Below are 21,589 nucleotides of genomic sequence, written 5' to 3' on the forward strand. Positions count from 1 at the left end.
CCAGCAGGGGCAGGGCCTGACCAGGTGCTCCGAGTTTCCCTGCAGGTAGAGAGGTCACAGGCCTGTTGGGGACTGTCACTTTTCCACAGCTGTTGGGTGAGCACATTCCTGCAGCAGGAAGGCCAAAGCTGAGTGGGAAATAGAAACAATTCGTGCTTGTGTTCTGATCTGGTGTTTCTTACTGGAAATGAAGCTCAGCTTTCCCTGCTGGTGCCCCTCGGGGTCTGGGATCACTGAGCAAACCCCTGCAAACTGAACACGGGCACGGAGCAGCCCCTGGGCCTGGGCCAGCAAAAGCTTCCTCTGCCTCCAGATCCTTTTCGTGCAGGGAGGGGCAGTGCCCTGCCCCAGGGATCCTGCAGGGATGCAGTTCTGCTGGAATTCTTGGTGATTAATCATGGCTTTACAGAACTGCTGTGAGCTGTCAGCCCCAGGAGCAAACCCCAGCTGCTCCCAGCTCCGGGATGCAGGGCTGTTCCTGAGGGATATGCGGCTCCAAGGAACACACAGGACCCCCACCTCTAAGCCATGAAATCCAGACCTTTCCCTAATGGTTATTTTTTACATGGAGTCTTTAGTGGGACTCTGCTGCTGGGGAGATCTCAGCTCTTTAATGTGGGAAACAGGGACACAGAAAAAGGAACACAACAAGGACAGAGGGATTGTACATTCCCAGATTTGTGTCCAGCTGTGAATTCTGAGCTGCCATGGAGAGCACGGACTGAAGGGAATCCTCAGCAGCTCCAAGGTTTGAGCTCAGCCAAACCTGGTCAGGAGCTGCTCCAGGCCCTGGGCTGGGGCCGGACACCCCTCAGCACTCCCAGGGTGCTTCCTCCCACATCTGGAAACTTCACACCTCCCAGGCAGTTCGCAGGACAAGCTCCACACGTTTAGTCAGAGACCGAAGGCGAGATGCCAAAGGGAAAAAAGTTTAATTCAAGACAACAACGTCCATGAAATGAAGATCAACTGAAGCATTTCCAGAGCGCTTGGACAGACTCAGAGGGGCTTTTCTGTCTCGAAACCAACCCCAATTCTCTGCTGCACAGGGAACACCAACCCTTGTCCCTGCAGAGCAAGGAGACTCCGTGTTCCGTGACACTGACGGGATCCACACGGCTCCAGGTACCGGGAATTCCTCAGCTCCATGGCCCCATATGGCCAAAGGGTCCCTCCCGTGAGGCCAGAGCAGCCTGGCTGGGTTTGTTCTTTCCCCAGACCCAGCTCAGGTTCTCTCACCTCACAAAGACTTGTCTGGGACAAGCACCTGAACAACCCAAGCGCAGAAATCCTGGCAGCCTGCTCCCAACTCCGATCCGTCAGGGAGGGTGCCCTGCCCCTGGCAATCCCACGTGCACACAGATCAAAGAATAATGCTTCTTAAATAAAAAATAAAAAGCAGGAAAAGCTCTCTACATCTTCTCTGCTGTCCAACTGCCCAAACTCTGGATCAGGCTCCTTGAGGGCCGAGGATCCTTAAGAAACATTTCATCCCAAGGATTTATTCTGTAAGAGTTCAAAGCAACCAAAAATAACCAGACTGCTCCTGCCATCCCAATGGCTGCTGAGAATCCTCACAAAGCCACTTCTGTATCGTGTGTGTTTCTTGCAGAAAGCATTTTGGCGTATTTAAATTCCCGTTTCCTGGCTTGGCATCCACTGGAATTACTGTTTACTGACCAGGGGTGAAGATTATGAACTTGTGCTGCTTTATTGACCAAGTTGGGTACAACAATTGAAGCGTCATTCTACCCCCTTCCCTCCCCCCAAATCCAGTTGTAGATTTTGTTAAGAGTTTAAAATTCACATGAACCACAAATCCGAACGATCAGCATCAGGCAGTGGATTCACTGGTCGGGAAGAGCAGCCCCAGGCTCCTCCCTGCTGGGGCCCTGCAGGAGCCACGGCGTGTCCGAGTCTTCGCGTCCCCGGGCGCGGGGGGCACCGAGGGGCAGAGCCCGGGCACGGCCCCCCGAGCACCTCCCCGAGCCCGGGGAACTCTGCAGCCACTACAAAACTGTATCAAAGGGTCAACGTTCCGGCAGGAGAGGAACTGCAGGAGCTTCAGCCAAGGGTCTGGATTTCTGATGCCTCCAGAGTCTGTCGTCTGATTTTAGTTGTTTAAGAAATAATTACATCACTAATGTAAACAATATAAACATACCAAAAACTAAGTATGATTTAAATACATTTGGATGGTACAAAAGAAAAACCTGTGGGTGTCTGTACAGTTTTTACAAGGTGGGAATCGCCGATGTATTTACAACATGAGAGGGGCAAATACCATTTCTTGTGCAGAGTAAAACGCTCAGAACCAGTGTCCCAGCAAAGCCAAGCTTAGCGGTGTGAGGCACTCCTGAACATGGTGGTATTGACCATGCTTTCCTTTGGTACGAGTCCCATGGCCTGCAGCGCCGCCGTGGCCGCCGTGGCTTTCGCGTGCTTCTTGTTAAGGCTGGCAAAGGTGGGCCTGTACTCGTTGCCATTGACTCTCACCTGGCACGGGGGAAGCAGGGGTCAGCCAGGCACACTCTGGGGAATTCCAGGGACACTCTGAGCCCATGGCAGCACAGCCATTTAATGCTTTGGGTTGGGAGGGACCTTAAAGCTCATCCCAGCCCAGCCCTGCCGGGGCAGGGACACCGCCCGCTGTCCCAGCTGCTCCCAGCCCCAGTGTCCAGCCTGGCCTTGGGCACTGCCAGGGATCCAGGGGCAGCCCCAGCTGCTCTGGCAATTCCATCCCAGCCCCTGCCCACCCTGCCAGGGAACAATTCCTGCCCAAGATCCCATCCAGCTCTGCCCTCTGCCACTGGCAGCCATTCCCTGGCTCCTGGCCCTCCAGGCCTTGTCCACAGTCCCTCTCCAGCTTTGTTGGAGCCCCTTCAGGCTCTGCAAGGAGCTCTGAGCTCTCCCTGGAGCTTCTCCTCTCCAGGGGAGCACCCCCAGCTGTCCCAGCCCGGCTCCAGCCCTGGGATCAAGTCTCCCTGGTTTCCAGATTAAAGTGCTCCAGGGACCCGATTTGGCCTCTCCAGGAACAGGACTTGCACATTCCAGCACCGAGACGGCTCCACCATCCTCAGCCAGCCCCGTGAGGTGTTTCTATCAAACAGAAACATGGATTTCATCCCTGGCATAGGTGAAGCAGCACAGGGGAAGCCGAAACCCACCTTGAAGATGAAATGTTTGCGGTGATCAGGCCCACTGTCATCCACCAGCACGAACTCGGGGGGCGTCCACCTCCTCTTGTTGCAGATCTCCATCAGCGCAGACACCGGGTGCTTCCCTGGCACACAGACATTCCAGGGTTAGCATCCAGGCAGCCACTGGGAATTGCATTATTCCAGAAAAGAGTCTCACCTGAAAGATCCTTCATCACCACGTAATGGCCAGACCTCTTCTGGGCCTTCTCTCCCACAGCAACGAGCCCTGCAAACAACACAGGCACGATGACCTTCCCCGTTCCCACTGATCCCTGTGTCAGGAACAGGGATCAGAGGGGACACCTGCAAACTCCACCCAGCTCTCAACCCTCCACTTTTCCCTCCATTCCACTCATCACATTCTTCCCAAAGGCTCCAGGAAGACTCTGAACCCGCCAGGAGGAACAAACTCTTGAGTAGTCTTACACAGGCCACAGAACACCTGGTTTTCCATGGAAATCTGGTTTTCCATGTCCTCTTTGGAGAAACAAGGAACAGGGGAGAAAGTGAAGAACATCCTGCTACTGTTTTGTGCAGCCCAGAGTCCCCCCCTGCCTTCAGTTTGCCTCAGCCACGGGGAGCACAGGAACCACTCCCATTATCCAGGAATGTCCCTGTGTGCCCTCTGCCAGCACTGGCACCACGGACCCGGCTCCCCCTGCGCTCTCTGGTTTTACCTGTGCTCCACCAGCCCAAGCTGTGACCTCCATCCCACCTGGAAACAAAGCAGCAGAGCGTGGAACAGCCCCAGAGGGATGCAGGGAGCACAAGCTCTCCTGGAGTCACTGCAAACACCAAAGCTCAACACTGCTCTTCTGAAAATCTTACAAGACTAAGAAATAAACTGAAGAATTGCCAGAAATGTCTGGAATTCCAGTGACAATCCATGAGAGAAATTCAAGTTTCTCCCCATGGATTTTGCCACTCTCAGACTCCAGCCTTTCAATATTCCTTTGTTTCTTACCTCAAGTTTTCCTGTTGAGGCTCTGGTGAATGAAGACAGGGAGATACTGCAATTGCTGCCAGTGTCTTCCTGTTCCTTCAGCTTTTTTGGGTGGCATTTGGGTTTCTTTTGCTTTACAGGAAAAATCTTTCCCTCCTTATCAGGTATTCATCCCAATATTCCTGCAACCCTAAGCAGGGATTTTCCAAGGGGCATGAAGGCATCAGAGACAATCCCTGAAGGAAAGGCTGAGGGTTTTTCCTCCCTTACAGAATTTTAAACCCAAACCTAACAAGGGATTCTCATCCTCACCTGCTGTCTCTGGGATCTCAACTGGGAATTTCAAACAATCTGCAGCCTCCTGAGTCCATTCCTGGGACCAGGAATTGTATTTTACTGGGGTGGGGGACGTTGAAAAAATGTCTAATAAATTCCTTACAAAACAAACCTGGGTGATGGGTTAATAACAGCCTTCCTGCCAAACAGTGTGGACTTAAAAACTCTACAAAGAAGTTTAAAAAATGTATGTTTTACCCATTTAATCACCCAAGAACATGGATGTCTGAAGAACTACTTGACCTCAATATACAACCCCTAAATATATAATCCCTTGCCCTATAAAAATATTACATATATATATATATAATATATTATATTATATATATATATATAAATATTTTCCTGCTTCTCTGGTAGCAGGACACTTCCTGCCCCCTTGTCTCCCTGTGCCACAGACCTGGGTGACCCAAGAGCAGAGGGAATTTTGCTTCCAGGCACAACTTTTGTGGGAATGATCAGGTAAGGCTGCACATGAGCATAAATATTTCAGAGCCAGGAAATGCAAAGCAAAGCCCAGCTGTGTGAAGGCTATCCCTGGTTTCAGGTGACTCTCACAGGCCAGGAGGAGTCCTTGGCAATCACTGTCACCAGCCACCTTTTGGGCTGCATTTCTTTCTTTACACAGAAAGGATGTAAAGAAAAACATGTCAGGAGTTTGGCCATTCCAAGCTCAATTCTGAGCAGTGACAAAAGCCAACACAAACCCTGAAATCCCAGAAAGGTTTGGGTGGGAAGAGACCTCAGAGCCCACCCATCCCCACCCCTGCCATGGGCAGGGACACTTCCCACTGTCCCAGGCTGCTCCAAACCCCATCCAATGGCCTTGAAATGAAAATTCTGAGTATTTCCATCCTTTGGGTTGAGATGGGATTGAAGGTTCCTGGTGCAGAAGAAATGTTTAGAACAGTAGGAATCATTCCCACAGTCAGTGTGGAGCTGTTGTTTTGTTCCATGCGCAGCAGAACAAAATTGAATTAGAAATTCTGACTGCTGAGTTTTGCAGCTTGGATTTGAAGCAGTCAGAACCTGGAGAGGTTTCAGATGGAAAATCTCCAGCAGCACTCAGCACACAAAGCACAGTGGCCAGGCTGAAGGAGCAGCACCACTGCCTGGGGCTCACTGGGTGGTTCTGCTGCACCAAGCGAGTTCTCCCCTCTGGCCATGGACAGGAATCCATGGAAAACAGGGGAGGCTTCCATGTGAAGTGGAGGCTAAAGCTGCCTCTGCCCCCAGCCCTGAGGATGAGCAGAGATGCCTTCAGCAGGATCAGACTGGAGATGAACAGCAAGGAAACGAGGGACGAAGAAAAGGACCAGAATCCACAGGGAAGCCCCAAAGCCCTGAGTGTGAATCTCTCACAGAGCTCAGCTTTGGGGCTCCCAGCTCTGTCCTCACCCCACCATTCCATCTTCTGTGCTTCCTGCTCCAGCCACTTTCTCCACAACAGCCACTGCAGCTTTTCCACAAGGACAAAGCTTTGGACTGACCCCAGGCCTTGGCAAACCTGAGGCAAAGTCCCAGAATCTGTTCATGTGCCAGGGAAGGCACCCAGAGAGCACCTCCTGCTCCCAAGGGCCTCTGCCATCTCCAGGCAGCCGTGACAGGTGAGAAGCCACGAGACATTTCTGAGGCAGGACTCACCTTTTCGATCTGTCTTAAAATCCACCATGATGGGCTCAACGCTGCCTTCCTTGTTCTTCCCAAGCCCTTCTCCTTCTCTCCAGCCCATTTTCCTCATCAGCTGAGCTCCCATTCCTCCAGTTACAGGGGCTGCTCTTAAGAACTGATCCTATCCAGAAAAAGAGAAGTAAAAGAAGGCCTAAAGTTAGTGCTGGGATTTTAAAGAAGAAGTGGGAGCTTCCAAAAAATGTTTCTAACAACTTTTCACAGACTCAATTTAAAAAAAAAAAAAAAAAAAAAAGAAAAAAAGAAAAAAAAAAAAAATCCACCTGAGCTCTGTGGATTTTTAGCCCAAACCAGTGCGTGGAACCCGGAATTCACGCGGACACACGAGACACAAATCAATGTTTGGCAAAAAAGAACAACTTAGGAAAAGTCTAAGGTGATCCCAAAGTGGCAGTGACCCTTTGCAGACAGATGTGTTTAATCAAGCGACAACCATCCGGCTCTAAACACTCTGCTCTGATCCCAGACATCTCCTCAGCTCGGGAAGTGGGAACTGATCCCGGCACGGCTGTGCCAGGGGCACCTCCTCGTCCAACAGAACACAAGCACATTTAGTCATGACATTCACAGGCTGTTTAGGCGTATTTAAATCTTAAAAAAAAACCTCTCCCCACCTGATTTATTACACAGCAGTTGCACATTCAAGTTCTACTCTGAAATTCCACATGGAACAAACAGGTTTTGCTTTCCCCTCTCTTTATTTTAACGGAAAAAGGCGCTTGGCCCCCCAGTTTAGCAGCAGCAGTCGTCACATTCTTTCAAATGAGCATTAACAAAAGTTGTTAAACGGTGAAAGCTTATCAACAGAAAGTTTAAACATCTGCTTTGATGTAAAGAACTGTAAAAACTCCTTAAATGTTACGTACCTAGGCCTCGCTGGCCGCAGTGTTGTGAATAGTAGGGCTGGCACTGACCGTGGCAAGAAGGCGGCTACAAGGATTTGACCCTGAAACAAGTTTCCATATAGAGGGGTGAAAGTTCACAGGTTATTCTGTGAACTATCATCTCTCGTGCCCCCCCGCTGACCCCATAAGCAAGTCAAGCATTTCCATCACAGCAGAACCTCGCTCGCCTTCCCGCACAAAGGCTGGAGCCCGGCACGGAGCGGCCGTCGGACGCTGCGCGAGCAGAGGCAGCCCCGGAGCCGGGCAGGGCTCGCTCCCTGCCCAGCCACATCCACACAACACTCGGGGTTCTGCTTCCTTTGGAGCTGTGCTTGCAAGAGCAGGAGTTTCCCAGAGTTGACAGAATCATGGAATGTCCTGAGCTGGAAGGGACCTGTCGGCACCGCGGGCTCCGACTGCCGGCCCTGCACGGACGGCCCAAGGATCCCAGCCTGGGCATCCCCGGGAGCTCCTGGAGCTCAGCACAGGCTGGGGCCGTCCCCACCACGGGGCTGATGGGTCCCTGGACTCCCAGGGATGCCAGGTGCCTGCTTTCCATTGGCAGGTAACACCACCGTGTGTTTTTCAGGGATTTCCAACGCACCACCGTGTCCAGCCCCCAGGCCGGAGGCTGGCACAAGTTTGACAGGAAAGTCAACGCCAGGAACGCTCCCAACCTCTGCCTATGCCCAGGAAATCCCTGTCTGGATCCACATGGATCCACGTGGCTGGAGGAGCAGAGCTGGGGCTGGTGCAGACCCAGCCCCTGGGACACAACATCCACAGCCCTTCCCTCGCTGCCCGCTCCCTCCTCCCCTCTCTTCCAGGATCATCCCACAGGAGAAGCACCCCCAGGACAGCGGGGCAGGCCCTGGAGCTGGGAGGGCAGGATTTGGGCTCCCTGGCTGTTCCAGCACCACGGGGTGTGTTCAGTTCACAAAGGACACAGCGCAAGCTCCTGCTGAGGTCACTGCGGGCTCACTCGGCTTTCCCAAACCCCTGGACGTGCCCTGGGCTCAGGGCTGGAGCAAGGACAGAACAGAACCAAGGTATCCTGTTCCTGGTCAAAAACCCGAGCCCTGAGCTCCTACAGAGGAATTACCAGAGCCTGAACAAACTCCAGAAACTGGAAACAGGAAGTTCTAAGTTCCAAAGGGCAGTTTGCTACGGCACCCTCCCATGGGTGAATTCGGGATCCTGGCGGGGAAGTGCAGCAGGAATTTTGTGCTGACTCTTCCAACAGAACCAGGACAACAAAACTTACAAATTTATTATTATTAATAATAATAATTATTAATTTAATTCCAGAATACACAAATACTTGTGCATCCCACTAAAAGGCTAGAGGAAGGAATTCTGGCACCAGTGGGAAAGGAGCCAGGAGAAGCCCACTTGATGAGGAAGCAAAGGTCTGCAGCAAGAAAAAGGTTCTTGCATTTTGATTCTGGTTTGGCTTTTTTCTTTCAATAATGAAGTGAATGTAAAACTCTAATGCCACCTGTACATTGTATTTTTCTGTAGTTTAGTAAAAGACAACTTCTCTCAGCCCATGATTTAATGAGGGGGTAAAACTGGTGCTGGGTTTGGAACTCATTGGAAACCAGAGAAGTAACAGAAGTGTTCACAAAAGCAGGGAAGGAAGAGCCACAGTTCCTCTCATTTTAAAAACCAGCCAAGGGTGAGTCTCCCAAAACCTGAGCAGCTCTGGACCTTTGCAGATACAAATTAAAGGGGATGGAATATAAGAACTCCTGGGTTTCATCTGGTTATTGCTGTCAGAACCAACTCGTTATTCAGAAAAGCATTTCTGTTTCACTCACTGACCTCAATTTGAGGGAGCCTGCAGGCCAGTTTGAGACCTTTTTGTTGTATTTTGAGCTCTAAATTCCATGAAATCCCTCTTCCACTCCACCAACACACGGAGACACTAAAGAGCCACATTCTTGTGTCAGCACTTGCTTTAAGGAGAAGATTCCTTCAGAAGGCTGAGAGCAGTTTTAATTAACTTTCTCACTGATTCTTCAGGCTGACTCTTTGAAGCAACAATTTAGGAAACAAAGACAACCAAGCCTCGAAGGCAGGGGGTGGCAGTTCAGGTACAGCACAGGGCTGGACTAAGGCTGAACTCCAAGGAAGTTCAAGTTCCAGGAACAAGCATCACTTTGGAAATACTTGTGTCAGGCAGCAGAATTGCCCATTAAATCCCAGCATCTCCTGAGTGGGAAGGGACCCACAAGAACCATCCAAGTCCAGCCCCTGGCCCTGCACAGCCCAACCATCCCAGCCTGGGCATCCCTGGGAGCGCTGTCCAAAGGCTCCTGGAGCTTTTCAAGATCAAGATCTGCTCCCTGTGGCACCTTGCAGGGATCCAGAGGAAGGGAATTTGGGCTGGGTGCTGAACTGGAAGATGCTCTGGCCCTCTCAGCAGCAGCCCCAATCCTTGCCACAGACAGGAGCAGGAATCCCTTGCTGAAGAACCCCAGCAGATGCCTCACAAGCCCTGTGCTCCCAAGCACCTGCAGGTGCTGCTCACAGCCTTTGTGTAACAGCAGGGAACAGGAATGGCTGGGAAAAACAGCAGCCAGAGGACTGGGGGAGCCAGTCCCACAGAACTCACCTACCATGGAATCATGGAATCCCAGACTGGTTTGGGCAAGAGGGACCTTAAGAGATCATCTCATTCCCAGCCCTGCCATGGCAGGGACACCTCCCACTGTCCCAGGAGCTCCCAATGTCCAGCCTGGCCTTGGGCACTGCCAGGGATCCAGGGGCAGCCCCAGCTGCTCTGGCAATTCCATCCCAGCCCCTGCCCACCCTGCCAGGGAACAATTCCTGCCCAAGATCCAGTATCCAGTGAGCACAGAGCTGCTCTGCTTTGCCAGGTGACCCTGGCTCCCAAGGAAAGCTCCTTGATCCCAGCTCTGGCTGAGGGAAGTTCAGCAGTGCTGCAAGGCTGGACTTTACTCCTGAGAGTTCTGCTCTGCAAGAATGGAAGGGAGGTTTGCACTTTCCAGAACTTTCTGCACCCCAGGGATCAGCACAAGTGAGTGACCCAGCAGCTCCCCAGGGCCACCCCCGAGCACAACCCTGGGTTTGGGGAGCAAGTTCAGGCTCCAGAATTGAGCTCATAAATCCAGAACCAAGTGGTGAGTCTGGGAAAGGGGGAGTAAATAGACCTCAACAGAATTTGCTTGGAAAAACAAAACATATTTGACCACTTGCTCTGACATGTCTTCAGCAGCACAGTGTGTTTGGAAGGAAAAAGGGAATAAAAATAGAAGCAACCTTCAGAAAAGATGAGTCACATTTGTGAACTGATTACACTGATGGTGACAAACTGAAACAGAAGCCACTTTTCCAAAGGGAAAGGTGAGATTGTTCATAAATTTTTATACCTAACATTACATCACTCTTTTATGGACCCTGCTCAGGCCCCTGCACATAAACATCGTGAATTACTTCAGGAATTAAAAACATAAACCTTATTCCTACTTAGTGTCCCCACCCCAGAGCTCCACATGAACCTCTGCAGTACCTAATTCCCAAACTGAGATTATTCCAGTCAGAGTCTGGTTTGAGTGCATATTACCTCTCCAGTCACTGGGAAAGGACAAGAAAAGGTGAAATCCACGAAATGCAAAGTGAAGACAGAGCTCGGCAAACAAATTCCCCAAGTCCCTTCCTGCCCTCCTGAGCCACTCTCCTGCTCCAGCTCCCTGGTGTTGTGGTGACCTCTGTCACACCCACTGTCTGTGCTTGCCCTAATTCCTTCTTTCCTGAGAGCCAGATGAAGTGGCTGCCACGGCTCGGTCAGTGCTGGATGGTCACAGCTCCTTCCGTGGCAAATTCCCAAGGGAAATGCCTTCAGCACACGGCCTCAGCCAGAAATGTGCATTAATTCACAGACACAGTGTCCCCCAAGAAACTCCACAGCCCTGCTTGCAGATAAAAATCACAGAAACACACAACAGCCTGAGCTGGAAGTGACCCATACAGATCAAGGTCCAACTCCTGGCCTGAGTGAAAAATACCAGGTTTTTTTAATGGTAAGATGCAATTTTTAGGCCAAAAAGGGAGCACAAGCCTGACTCCTCGGTGCTGCACTCGGTAATTGATAATTGTCACACAATTTCAGGTGTCCCAATACAAAATACAACCAGTACTTTGCATTTCATGGGTGGTTTGCATTCCTGTCCCTGAGAAAGATAACATGGATTCAGAACCACATCCCTACTTCTTCCTGTGAAACCCCCCTGCAGCCACAGGAGGACTCCACATGAAGCTGTGAGAAGCTTCCCCAGGCCCCACCATTCCTGGAGCCCCAGGGCACTTCCAGGCAGCTCTGGGCTGTCTCAGAGGGGGAACCTGGCAGGGCAGGAGAGCAGCTGAGGAGTGCCAGGGCAGGGACAGGACTTTGTCCTCGCCTCCCTCACCCAGCAACTCCTCCTGTTCCCAGCAGGAGCCTCCTCTGTGCCCAGCCTCAGAGCCTGCAGTGCAGCCACAGCACATTCCCAGCTCTGGGCAGGGCAGGAGAGCTGCTGCTGCTGCCTCACTGATGCCCAGATCCAACAAAATGCTCCAACATTCCTCTGCTTCTTGCAGCAGCCGTGTCCACAAGCACAGACCACACTCTTCTCCCATTCTCTCCCCATGAAGCATTTTGTTGGGTTTGTGTTTGGTATTTTGGCTGTTATTTTGGTCTGTTTTGTTGGGTTGCTTTTAAGCAGATCCCAGAGTGAAGCTGGAGGACAGGAAAACACACCTGGCCCTTTCCACTTCGCCCTTGTGAGCAGCCCCTCCTGCCACTGCCATCACAGGAGACCCCAGGGAGGAGGTTTGGGAAAGAGCTGCTCAGAGCTGCTCCCTTTCCAGGCCCTTGGGAACCCATTCCAGGTGCTGCAGACAGGGAGAACCCTCCCCTCACAGCCCTGCTGATCTCCTTCCCAAGCCTCCCAGTGGAAAAGCTCCTTCCTCACCAACACTTTGTGCTTTACAGTTCCCTCTGCCAGGAACAAGGGTTGTCTTCATCAAAGGCAGCATTTTCCTACAATCTCAGTTCCTCATAATTGTTAAAATCAGACTTCATCATGCACATTAACACTGACAAGATCCCACAAGATTCCCATCTGGCCAGTCATTCAAATCTGTGGGTCCCTGTCTCTCTGCACTGCTTGGCTATACGAAATGGAAAAACAAGTTAGTGAATCCTGGCAAAAAATGTTCCTGATTTCAGGATATTGTAATTCCAGACTTTTGTGTTCAGCTGACACCAACTTCTAAGGAAAATCCCACCTAAGCCTCAAATCTGTCCTCCCAGCTTGGAGGGTGTCCTAAGCCAAGCTGATACAGAATCACCTGCAGCACCTGCCACAATGACCAGTTTAGCTCCTTATTCCTTGTACCTGGAAGGTGGATGTTGTTTGAATTCCTCAGTTCTCCTTCCTGATAGAGCACCAGTTCAGTGTTCATTGGCAAAGATGCAGCTTGAGTAACTAAATGTATGAAACACATGGATGGAGGACGCACCACACCCCAAAAGCAGCCAGTGATAACCCACAGCAAGAGGGAACTACTGCACTTTATCTAAACAGCATCGGAGTGAGAGTAACTTATTAACTGCAAATCCTGCTTCAATCCTCCACATCTCTGGCTCCCAGAAAACCCTGGTGATCCAGAGAGAGGCAAAGGAGCAAACAGAGAGAACCAAGGCAAACACAAAGGCAGTTTGGGACTTGGTTCGCTGAAGCCGATGCCAAAACCCACTGATTTCAACAGCAGCAGGATCAAACCCTGCCTGATGTGTCCCAGTGGCAGCGAGGCAGTGAGGGAACTGCCACTGCCAGCACAGCAGCAGCAGTGTCCTGTCAGTGGCAGGCTGTGTCCCGCCGGTCACACCTCGCCGGGCACCGTCACAGCCCCGGTGACACCGAGGGACAGGGACCCAGCCCAGCTGCCTGCACAAGGCACTTGTCCTGCATTTTGCAATCCTTGACTGCTGCAAAGTGTGGTGGTGAGACAGCAGTGTCTGTGTCACTTCTACCTTTCGAATCCACGCCTGGGGCCCGCTGTTGGTGAGCTCGTCCGAGGACAGGATCTGTGCTCCGGTGCTGCCCGTGAACTGCCCGGGGATGGAGTTGGACTGAGCCCAGGCATCGATCTGCAACGGCAAAACCCACAGTGAGACCAGCAGCAGCAGCTCCACCTTTTCCTTTGCAACTCTCTGCTGTCTCTCAGTAATTTTCACATCGTGTTGTTAATGTTTGGTGTGTTTGTTGACACTCGGGAGAAAGCAGGTGCTCCCAAAATGTGAGCATCTGAATGATCTGAATGGTCACCCTGAAACCTCAGCTCCAACTCCAGTGAATTCGGGGTCTCCTTATCCCCAAAACTGCTGAACTCACTGTTTTGGAAAGAATGACCTACATCTGTGCTGCTTTACTACAATTTAATACAATTTAAAGAAAAATAAATGTCAAACTATGTTTCAGAGTGACTTGGGTGAAAATACAGAATACACAAAAGAACTCATCAAATCTCACTGTTTGAAAGTACAAAACCAAGGCAGAACTTTGACACACTGGCCCACAACTGGGTTTCCAAACTTAAAACAGGAGAGAAAAACCAGCTGCCATGAAAGGGAAACTTTGATTTTCCTCAAGCTCCCCAGAATGCTGCCGAAAGGCCCCAGCTTACCTGCTCCTGTGCCCGGTTCAGCATGCACATGGCCTCCAGGTCAAAGGAGTTCTCATTGAGCCTTTTCTGGGCCACTGCTCTGTCGTTCATGGCTGTGGTTATGTCCACACACTAGGAGGAAAAAGAGCATTTCTAAAAATACAGCAGAGCACAACAATGTCCACTTGAGCTGGAAAAAGCTGCTGGAGAGTCAATGCTACCAAGTGGGGTTACACAGTGAACAGCTGGTTTGACAAAGAGGAAACGTGATGGAAATACTGGGACTACTTAAATTCACACAAGATGGGTTTTCCTGAACAAAGACAAATCTGAATTTAAACTATAACACCCTGGTAATATAAAATCACCTGTAAACACAAAATATCCAGTGACTTATTTTCTAAGAGATATTTGTCACAAAAAATTCTGGTGTGCAATAAACAGAGAAGCATTTTACTGTACAAGGAGATCTTCTTAACCAACAGACTTAAATGCAATTTAACTAAAAAATCATGCAGAGTTGTTCACATGAGCACTCTGCTATTACGTCACGCTAAAGCTTATCTGTATAAAATAATTCCAGCAGGAATCAGATGCATCCTACAATCTTGACTTTAGTGTTTTACATTTTCATCTTCAGCCTAAACCAGAAGGGAATGAAGATGGGGAAGGGTCTGGAGCCCCAGGAGGGGCTGAGGGAGCTGGGAAAGGGGCTCAGCCTGGAGCAAAGGAGGCTCAGGGGGCCCTTGTGGCTCTGCACAAGTCCCTGGCAGGAGGGGACAGCCGGGGGGGTCGGGCTCTGCTGCCAGGGAACAGGGACAGGAGGAGAGGGAACGGCCTCAGGCTGGGCCAGGGGAGGCTCAGGGTGGACAGCAGCAGGGATTTGCCCATGGAAAGGGAGCTCAGGCCTTGGCAGGGGCTGCCCAGGGAGCTTTGCAGTGCCCATCCCTGGAGGTGCCCAAGGAAGGGCTGGACGTGGCACTCAGGGCTCTGGGCTGGGGACAAGGTGGGCATCGGGCACAGCTGGGACTCCCTGGGCTGCGAGGGCTTTTCCAGCACCAGGATCCTGTAAAACCAGGCTGTGAGCTCACAGAATCCACTGCTTTGAAAAGAATGATCTTTATCTGTGCTGCTGAACAACAGTAAAATATAAAGAAAAATAAATTTGAAATGTTGTGCAGTGACTGCAAACCTTCACTCTGGGCAAAGCCATGGGGAGAGAAATCCACAACATTTGGAAAAATGTAACAAATTCTGTCTGGTGTGCAGCTGTTTTATAAAAGCCTTGTGCCCTGCTCCTCAAAGGATGTGCATTTTATGGATCATTCTGTGAAGAGTGTGCAAAGACAAATGGAATTTCTTGAGAAGCGACAGAAGCTGGAAGGGCTGGGGCTGTTTGAGGCACAGAAGAAACCAAATAATCAGAGCAGCAGCTGGCACACACACTCAAGGTGATGGGTTAACTTCAACTTCATTTTCATTTGCTTTGTGAAAGCCTTGCCTCTTTCTGTTGTCACTATCTCAGCCTCGACCTCTCACACGTTTTGTACTAAAGGGCCAGCAGGAGAAACTGAAACTCCTTTAAAATTGACTCAGCTGAACAAAACAAACACAGTTAAACCACAAACCCTGTTCCAGGAACCTGGTCAAGAATTTAGTAAATACTGAAAGGAAGAGACAGATATGAACATCTACAGTGGCATCAAATGCAGGAATTGCTTTTGTGCTCTATTAAATCTGATTTTAAGATGGGTTTTTTTTGCTGGTGTTTGAGACAAAGGTGCTTCTGTTGGAAAAATCACTGCTGGAATATCTGGCACTGACCAAAACAGAGCTAAAATCCCACAAGTCCCAGGTGGCCATGGCCTGAGTTCAGTGCTTATTTCTTGTCACACAGACCATGTAAAGACACAAGAAGAATTAAAATATTATCTAACAATCCCCTCACAACAGCATGGATGTAAAAACGCCTGTTTCAAATGCACACTGGTTAAGTTTTCAAGTTTCTCTCACATACTTAAAATAATTCTTTAATTTTCTGCTTGTGAAACTGGTCCAGGAGATAAATAAAAATTCTTCTACTCACCAAAAGTTTCAATCCAGCAATACACAAAGGCATGGAAGCAGTCCATGAAACCACAGGGGACCACTGCCATGCTAAACAGGTGTATTAGTGCTTTACCAGACTGGGGCCTAGCAACATTCCCTGCTGGGTTAATTCCCAAACATTTCTCCATTTTGGAGACCATCAGGGCTCTGTGTTATGTCAAGACACTCGATGGCAGCTTTGCATCTTGAAAAAAAGAAAAACCATCTCTGCTTGAGGTATAAGAAGTTGTTGTTACTCCTGAGTCAAGGAAAACGGTGGAAGTGAGGTGCTGTTCTCTCCCAGAGCTCTCCTGGCTGATCCCCTTCCTCAGACTTGCCCCAACAAATCACAAACACTGAAGCAAATAAAAAGCAGGTGTTTTACACACTCTGCAGCTCCACAGATGCTTTTACTGCATCCTCAGATGCCAACAGCATCTCTGCACGAGTCACCTGGGACAACCCAACCCTGACACTCTCCACTTCCAAACACTCCTTCCTCAGAGGTCTCTCTGCCTGCTACAGACATGATGAGCCCTCAGATCACTCCAGACCTTCCCCTCCATCTCTGACTTCCGCACACAACTGCTTTAAGGCATCAGGTTTTATTCAAACAAGCTGTAATGTATTAGCAGGGTCATTTCAGACTAAGCCCATGACTAATATGTGAATTAAAACACAGCAACGAAACCAATTGTGTGGGGCTGAATGTCAAGACTTGCATCAGAACTGTCCCAAGTATTGCAAAATCAGCAACAATGAATGGGGGTCAAGTCTAAGTGAAACTTCCTTAAGTTCCAGCATCCCCAGCTCTCTACTCCCCCAGCAAGGGAGCTGATCTGCCTCATGTTGCTCCAAGGGAACCATTTCCAGCACAGGGTCCTCCTGAACACTGAAGAATTAAGCAGAGAAGCACTGTGTTACCTGTCATACTCCCTGGAGAAACACACAGCAATTCTGTACCTGTACTTCCCAAACCCCAGGGGATGGTACAGCCTGCTGGGAGCTAACACCACTGAAATCACCCTTAACACAAACCAAGTTAAGGTAAAGGCAAATAAAAATATTTATTTACAAAATATAAAAACAGACAACATAGTTACAGGCATTTATATAGATACACACAACAGGAAGGAAAGGAAGTTATGTTAAATATATTTACTGCAATGAAACTGGGAATGACAATTCTGCACAAACATCTCAGGGTTTTACTGGGGCAGGAGAGCCCAAAGGGCAGCTCCCACCTGTGCTGAGGGAACAAGGAACTGAGTGCCCAACCATCAAATTCTGAGGAACTCCATGAAAATGCTGGCTAAGTTATATCCTCTGTACTTTTGGTGCTGTAAAAGAGCCAGAAGGAAATTCCTTCTGCGTCTCAGGGAGTGAACTGAACAATATCAGAAAGGTCTTGAGAAACAAAAGGCACCAAGTGCCAAGATGGCTTTGTCAGAAATTGATGGGGAGGCTTTGGGGTTTGGTTTTGGAAGGTGTGAGAAGAAGGCTTCAGGTGCACTGAGGCAACATCAACTTAAAAATATTAACATCTCTCTTAAATATTTAATTTACTTAATTACAGCGGCCCCCAAAAATGTTCTTTAGAAGAAATTTCAAGGGGAAAATCACCTGCTTTGGTTTTTTTTTAGTTTATTATGCATACAATTAGATTCTCCTTTGGAAGGCCACGTGCAAGACAGCCATGGGAGAAAACGTGACTGGAAAGCTTAAAAATCAATACATCCAGAAAAAATGACTCACAATTTTTAATGGATTACATTCCAGTGTGATGTTCTTGTTCTAAGACTGGGACAATTTTAATGAGTACTACATACATTATTGTGCAAATCTCAAGGTATCATTAATTAACCTCTGCAGGAAACTGAACGAGGAAGTTTTTTCATCTTCCAGCTACAGTTTGAATTCTGTTGAGACCAAGAAGTCACCAGAAACAGGATGGGTACAGGCTGCTTCCACCACTGCCCACGTGAGCATCCCCATTTGCAGAGCTCAGCTCCTCAGCTTAGTGCAGTGTTAGGCACTACCTTTTTAAGTGCCTTTTTTTTTCCCCCAGACTGCAATTTGGTACCAGACTGCCCAGGTGATGGTTTTGGTTTTCTTATATGATATGCTCTCCTTGCCTTCCTTACCTCAATGGCTGGCTTGGGGAAAACATCGTCCTTGCCGTCGTCTTTGCCGTTTTTGTCCACGGGAACCCACTCTCCATACACACTGTCTGCCTCCTTCTTCCTATGCTGAGACCCAGAGGAAACAGGGAATTCCTTGGACAGGCTGACCTGGTTTTTTGGTTGGGGTGGTGGTGCTGGCTTTATGCTGGGAGTCTGAAAGAAATAAAATGAGAAGAAGTTAAAATGAAAACACCCCAGGGTCATGAGGCGGTTTGTTCGCAGACACCTGGGATTTGGTTCTTACGGAACACTCACTCTAGACTAACAAGCCTTTCCAACTAATCATTTTGGCACAGCCCTAAAACCACAAGTGACCCACAGATTTGGCTATCAGAGAAGATGAAAACCCCTTAAAACAACTTTCAGCAACCCAAAATCCCCAACCCTCTTCTCCCAGTTGACCCCATGCACGTCGAGAACAATCTCCACCTGGAGGAAAGCTCCAAGCTAAAAATCCTGAGCAGCAAAACATTGCCTGTGATCAAAAGCTCCCCATGAGTGGAGAGAAAGCAGCTCTCAACATTTGGGTTTCTAATTCTGGCCTATTTTTAGACTCAGCAGCCTGAATCTCTGAGCAGATGATGTCTGTGGCCTTGTTTTGCTTGGTGTTGTTCATATATTAAAAACCTGCAGAAATCCCTGCCAGGTTCCCTTCCAAGAGGCAAACACAGCTGGCAGCACTGGATGATGCTGGATGAACTCCTAGGAATATGGATGGGAATGCTTTTAGGAGAGAGAAAGAACAAAACTAAAAGGGTCAAAAACAAGACCAAGAGGCAGAGCAGTCCATAACCACTACAGAACATTCCTCCTCAGAGCCTGGAAGAATTCCAAGGTTTCTTGAGTTTCCTTGCAGCCTTTTTTAACAATATAATAGAAAATCTAAATCCATTTCTACCTTTCACCTTATGTAAATGTGCACTACTGCTTATTTTATGTACACCACAAGCTATACATACTTATACACAAAACCAGCAATGTTATTTCTGTTGTTGCTGAGCATATTAAAGCTTTTTTAGTGCTTTATATCCTGCAAAATCAGAACAGGCTTTCATGGGCACAACCTCCCACCCCAAAGACAACTGAAAAAAATCCACCCACCACCCCAAAACCCAACAGAATTTAAACAAATTCTAATCCATGCTTCAAAGCTTTTGATTTCCAGATATATCTAAAGAAACTTTCACAATTTTACCAACATTATCAATTTAATCTTGATGGAATTGGGAGTGTTTCTTTAAACTGATTAAAAAATATTCCCAGTTTCACCACCAGATGATCAACCCTTGATAAATTTCTGTAGAATTACTTGCATTATTTAAAAAGAACCAGGATTTAAAGCACTGAAAATATAAGTAGCACTCACACTTAAATTGAAGAAAATAGGTTTGGGTTCACTCAGCTTGAAAGGATGGTTATAGAAAGGACGTTCTTCCTCCTCTTCATCAGAAACGTGAGGCTTGTTCACGATCACATCATCAGTGCTCTGAGCAATCTTCTTGCATTTCTGAAAATAAAACAGAGGGAAATGTCAGCTCTGAGTAAACCTGAACTTTCAACTCAAACTCACAAAGAATACTTCTATCAAAAAAAGTGGTTTTATTTACTAAACCAGGTGGAAAATCTTTTAGCAACGGCATCAACAGATGTACTTTGGCTACTTTACACAAATGATCCACCAAGGCTTTGCCAGGCACTCCTTGGTTACTGACTCAGTTCTCTGGCAGTGCAGGGACCCTGGCAGAAGTGGTGGCTCCAGAAAAGCTCAGATTCTTCTGGAATACCGTGTTGGAATACTCTGTTCTGGAATACTGGTGCTGGCCAGCTATGCAAGACACCCCTGATGTGCAGCAGAATCAAAACACAAAGGTGTTATGGGGTCAAACACAGTCAAACTGGGAGAAGCCTCCATGGGGGAAAAGAAAAGAGAGGAAGAAAAGGACCAAAGACAAAAAGACTTTCTTGAGATGCCAGAATTTTATGGTTAAAATGTCTTTATCGATTGCCTACCACCTGCACTGCTTCTGTGGACAGTTCTGAGTCAAAAGAACAGAAACATCATTCAACAGATCTCCAAAGCTGGAAAGGGAAGGGAGGAGCAGATTTGGGGCCTGCAGATCAGCACAAGCTATGCTGGATCTTGGTCAGGGCACATGAAAAGCCATCCAGGATGTCAGCACAGGGCACCTGCACCAACTCAGCTCCTGTTCAGTACTTCTGCTCCCCCAGCCCAGACACAACTGCAGATTATCTCTCAGCACCTGGATATTGCTTCATCTCAGGTTATTTCTATAAACACAATTTCAGAATTGTCACACTTAAGATGCAATTAAAAATAATAATAATAATAATAATAAAAAAAGGCACTTTTCTATTCCAAATTTTCTCCATTCTGAGGGAGGTTCAAGGCCAGGCTGGACAGGGCTTGGAGCAACCTGGGACAGAGGAAGATGCTCCTGCCCATGGCAGAGGGTGGGACAGGCTGAGCTTTGAAGTTCCTTTCAACTCAAACCTTAATTAACACCACCAGAACAAAAAATCAGGAGTGAAAGCTTTGGATTTCATGGACAGGACTGCAGGGACAACTGCCCATTGGTACAAAACTAGAACAGAATCAAAACTAAAAATAAGAAAAAGTAATTTGATTTAATGCATTTCCATGGAATTAAAACCACCAGTTTCGATGACTTAAAAAACCCTGGGCAGGGGCTGCCCAGGGAGCTTTGCAGTCCCCACACCCTGGAGGTGCCCAAGGAAGGGCTGGACGTGGCACTCAGGGCTCTGGGCTGGGGACAAGGTGGGCATCGGGCACAGCTGGGACTCCCTGGGCTGCGAGGGCTTTTCCAGCCCCTGGGATTTTGGGATTCTGAACACAAAGCATCTCCCAGGTGACAGCAGCACGCAGTGACAACCTCCCACAGGTCACCAACCCCGGGGTGGTCATTTCCAGGCTTGATGCTGCTCTTCTCCCTCACCTCGGTGAGCTCCTTCAGGGTGTCCCTCGAGGACTTCTGGTTGGCTTTGTCATCCTTCTTCTGGGACAGCAGAGGCATCAGGCTCGGGGGCAAGGGCACGCCAGACTTCGCACACATGGCGGCTGCGTTGGCTTTGGCGATTTCAAGTAGCTGGGCCTTGTCTAAAAAGATTTGTTTTTTTCAAGAGAAGTCAGCATTTTTACAGACTCTTGTTTTAATAATAAAGAAGCGTTTCTGGCAAACTGAAAAAGATTCTACCTGCACTGTGCTTTTTTTAAGGTCTGTGAAAATAACTGGAATTGTAGTGAGCTGCTCGAGCCTTTACGCCTGGGCTGTGCAGAAGGCAAGTGAAAATGGAAATGTAACCCAAAGCACAGCATCCTCCAACCCCCCAAGTTCACTGATTCATTCCTGTTTTGGCAATGCTAATTCCTTCCTACAGAGCATAAAGCCCAGAGTTTCCTCATTACCTATCTCTGAAAAGCTCTCAAACCTCTGGAGGAAGTCTCATCTCCCCAGATGTAGCCCAAAAGCTACTTAAAACCACCAAACAGAAAAACAAGCTCTAAGTAAAACTTTCTCTTGCTTAAAATACAGTTAGGTGCAAAACTGTTAACAG

The 21,589-nt window shown here is 48.7% G+C and overlaps 1 protein-coding gene across 4 annotated transcripts in view; it reads right to left on the reverse strand.

Moving 5' to 3' along the window:
• Nucleotides 1-1,686: 1,686 nt before the first annotated feature.
• Nucleotides 1,687-21,589, reverse strand: part of SON (SON DNA and RNA binding protein) — a 36,841-nt gene continuing 16,938 nt past the window's right edge. For 2 of the 4 annotated variants that reach the window (XM_088051743.1, XM_088051742.1), the window contains exons 4-12: nt 20,971-21,131; nt 19,362-19,502; nt 17,957-18,148; nt 13,746-13,856; nt 13,093-13,209; nt 6,124-6,271; nt 3,358-3,426; nt 3,168-3,283; nt 2,506-3,099 (exon numbers count right to left, since the gene is read on the reverse strand). In XM_088051743.1, the coding sequence (XP_087907869.1) occupies nt 2,578-3,099; nt 3,168-3,283; nt 3,358-3,426; nt 6,124-6,271; nt 13,093-13,209; nt 13,746-13,856; nt 17,957-18,148; nt 19,362-19,502; nt 20,971-21,131 (1,577 nt within the window). In that variant the 3' untranslated portion in view covers nt 2,506-2,577. The other 2 variants (XM_014255619.2, XM_088051744.1) reach the window with 2 other exon arrangements.

This window comes from Pseudopodoces humilis, chromosome 2 (genome assembly GCF_049639895.1).
Source record: "Pseudopodoces humilis isolate 2021_Gansu_Grassland_sample_001 chromosome 2, ASM4963989v1, whole genome shotgun sequence".
In the NCBI taxonomy this organism is placed as follows: domain Eukaryota; kingdom Metazoa; phylum Chordata; class Aves; order Passeriformes; family Paridae; genus Pseudopodoces; species Pseudopodoces humilis.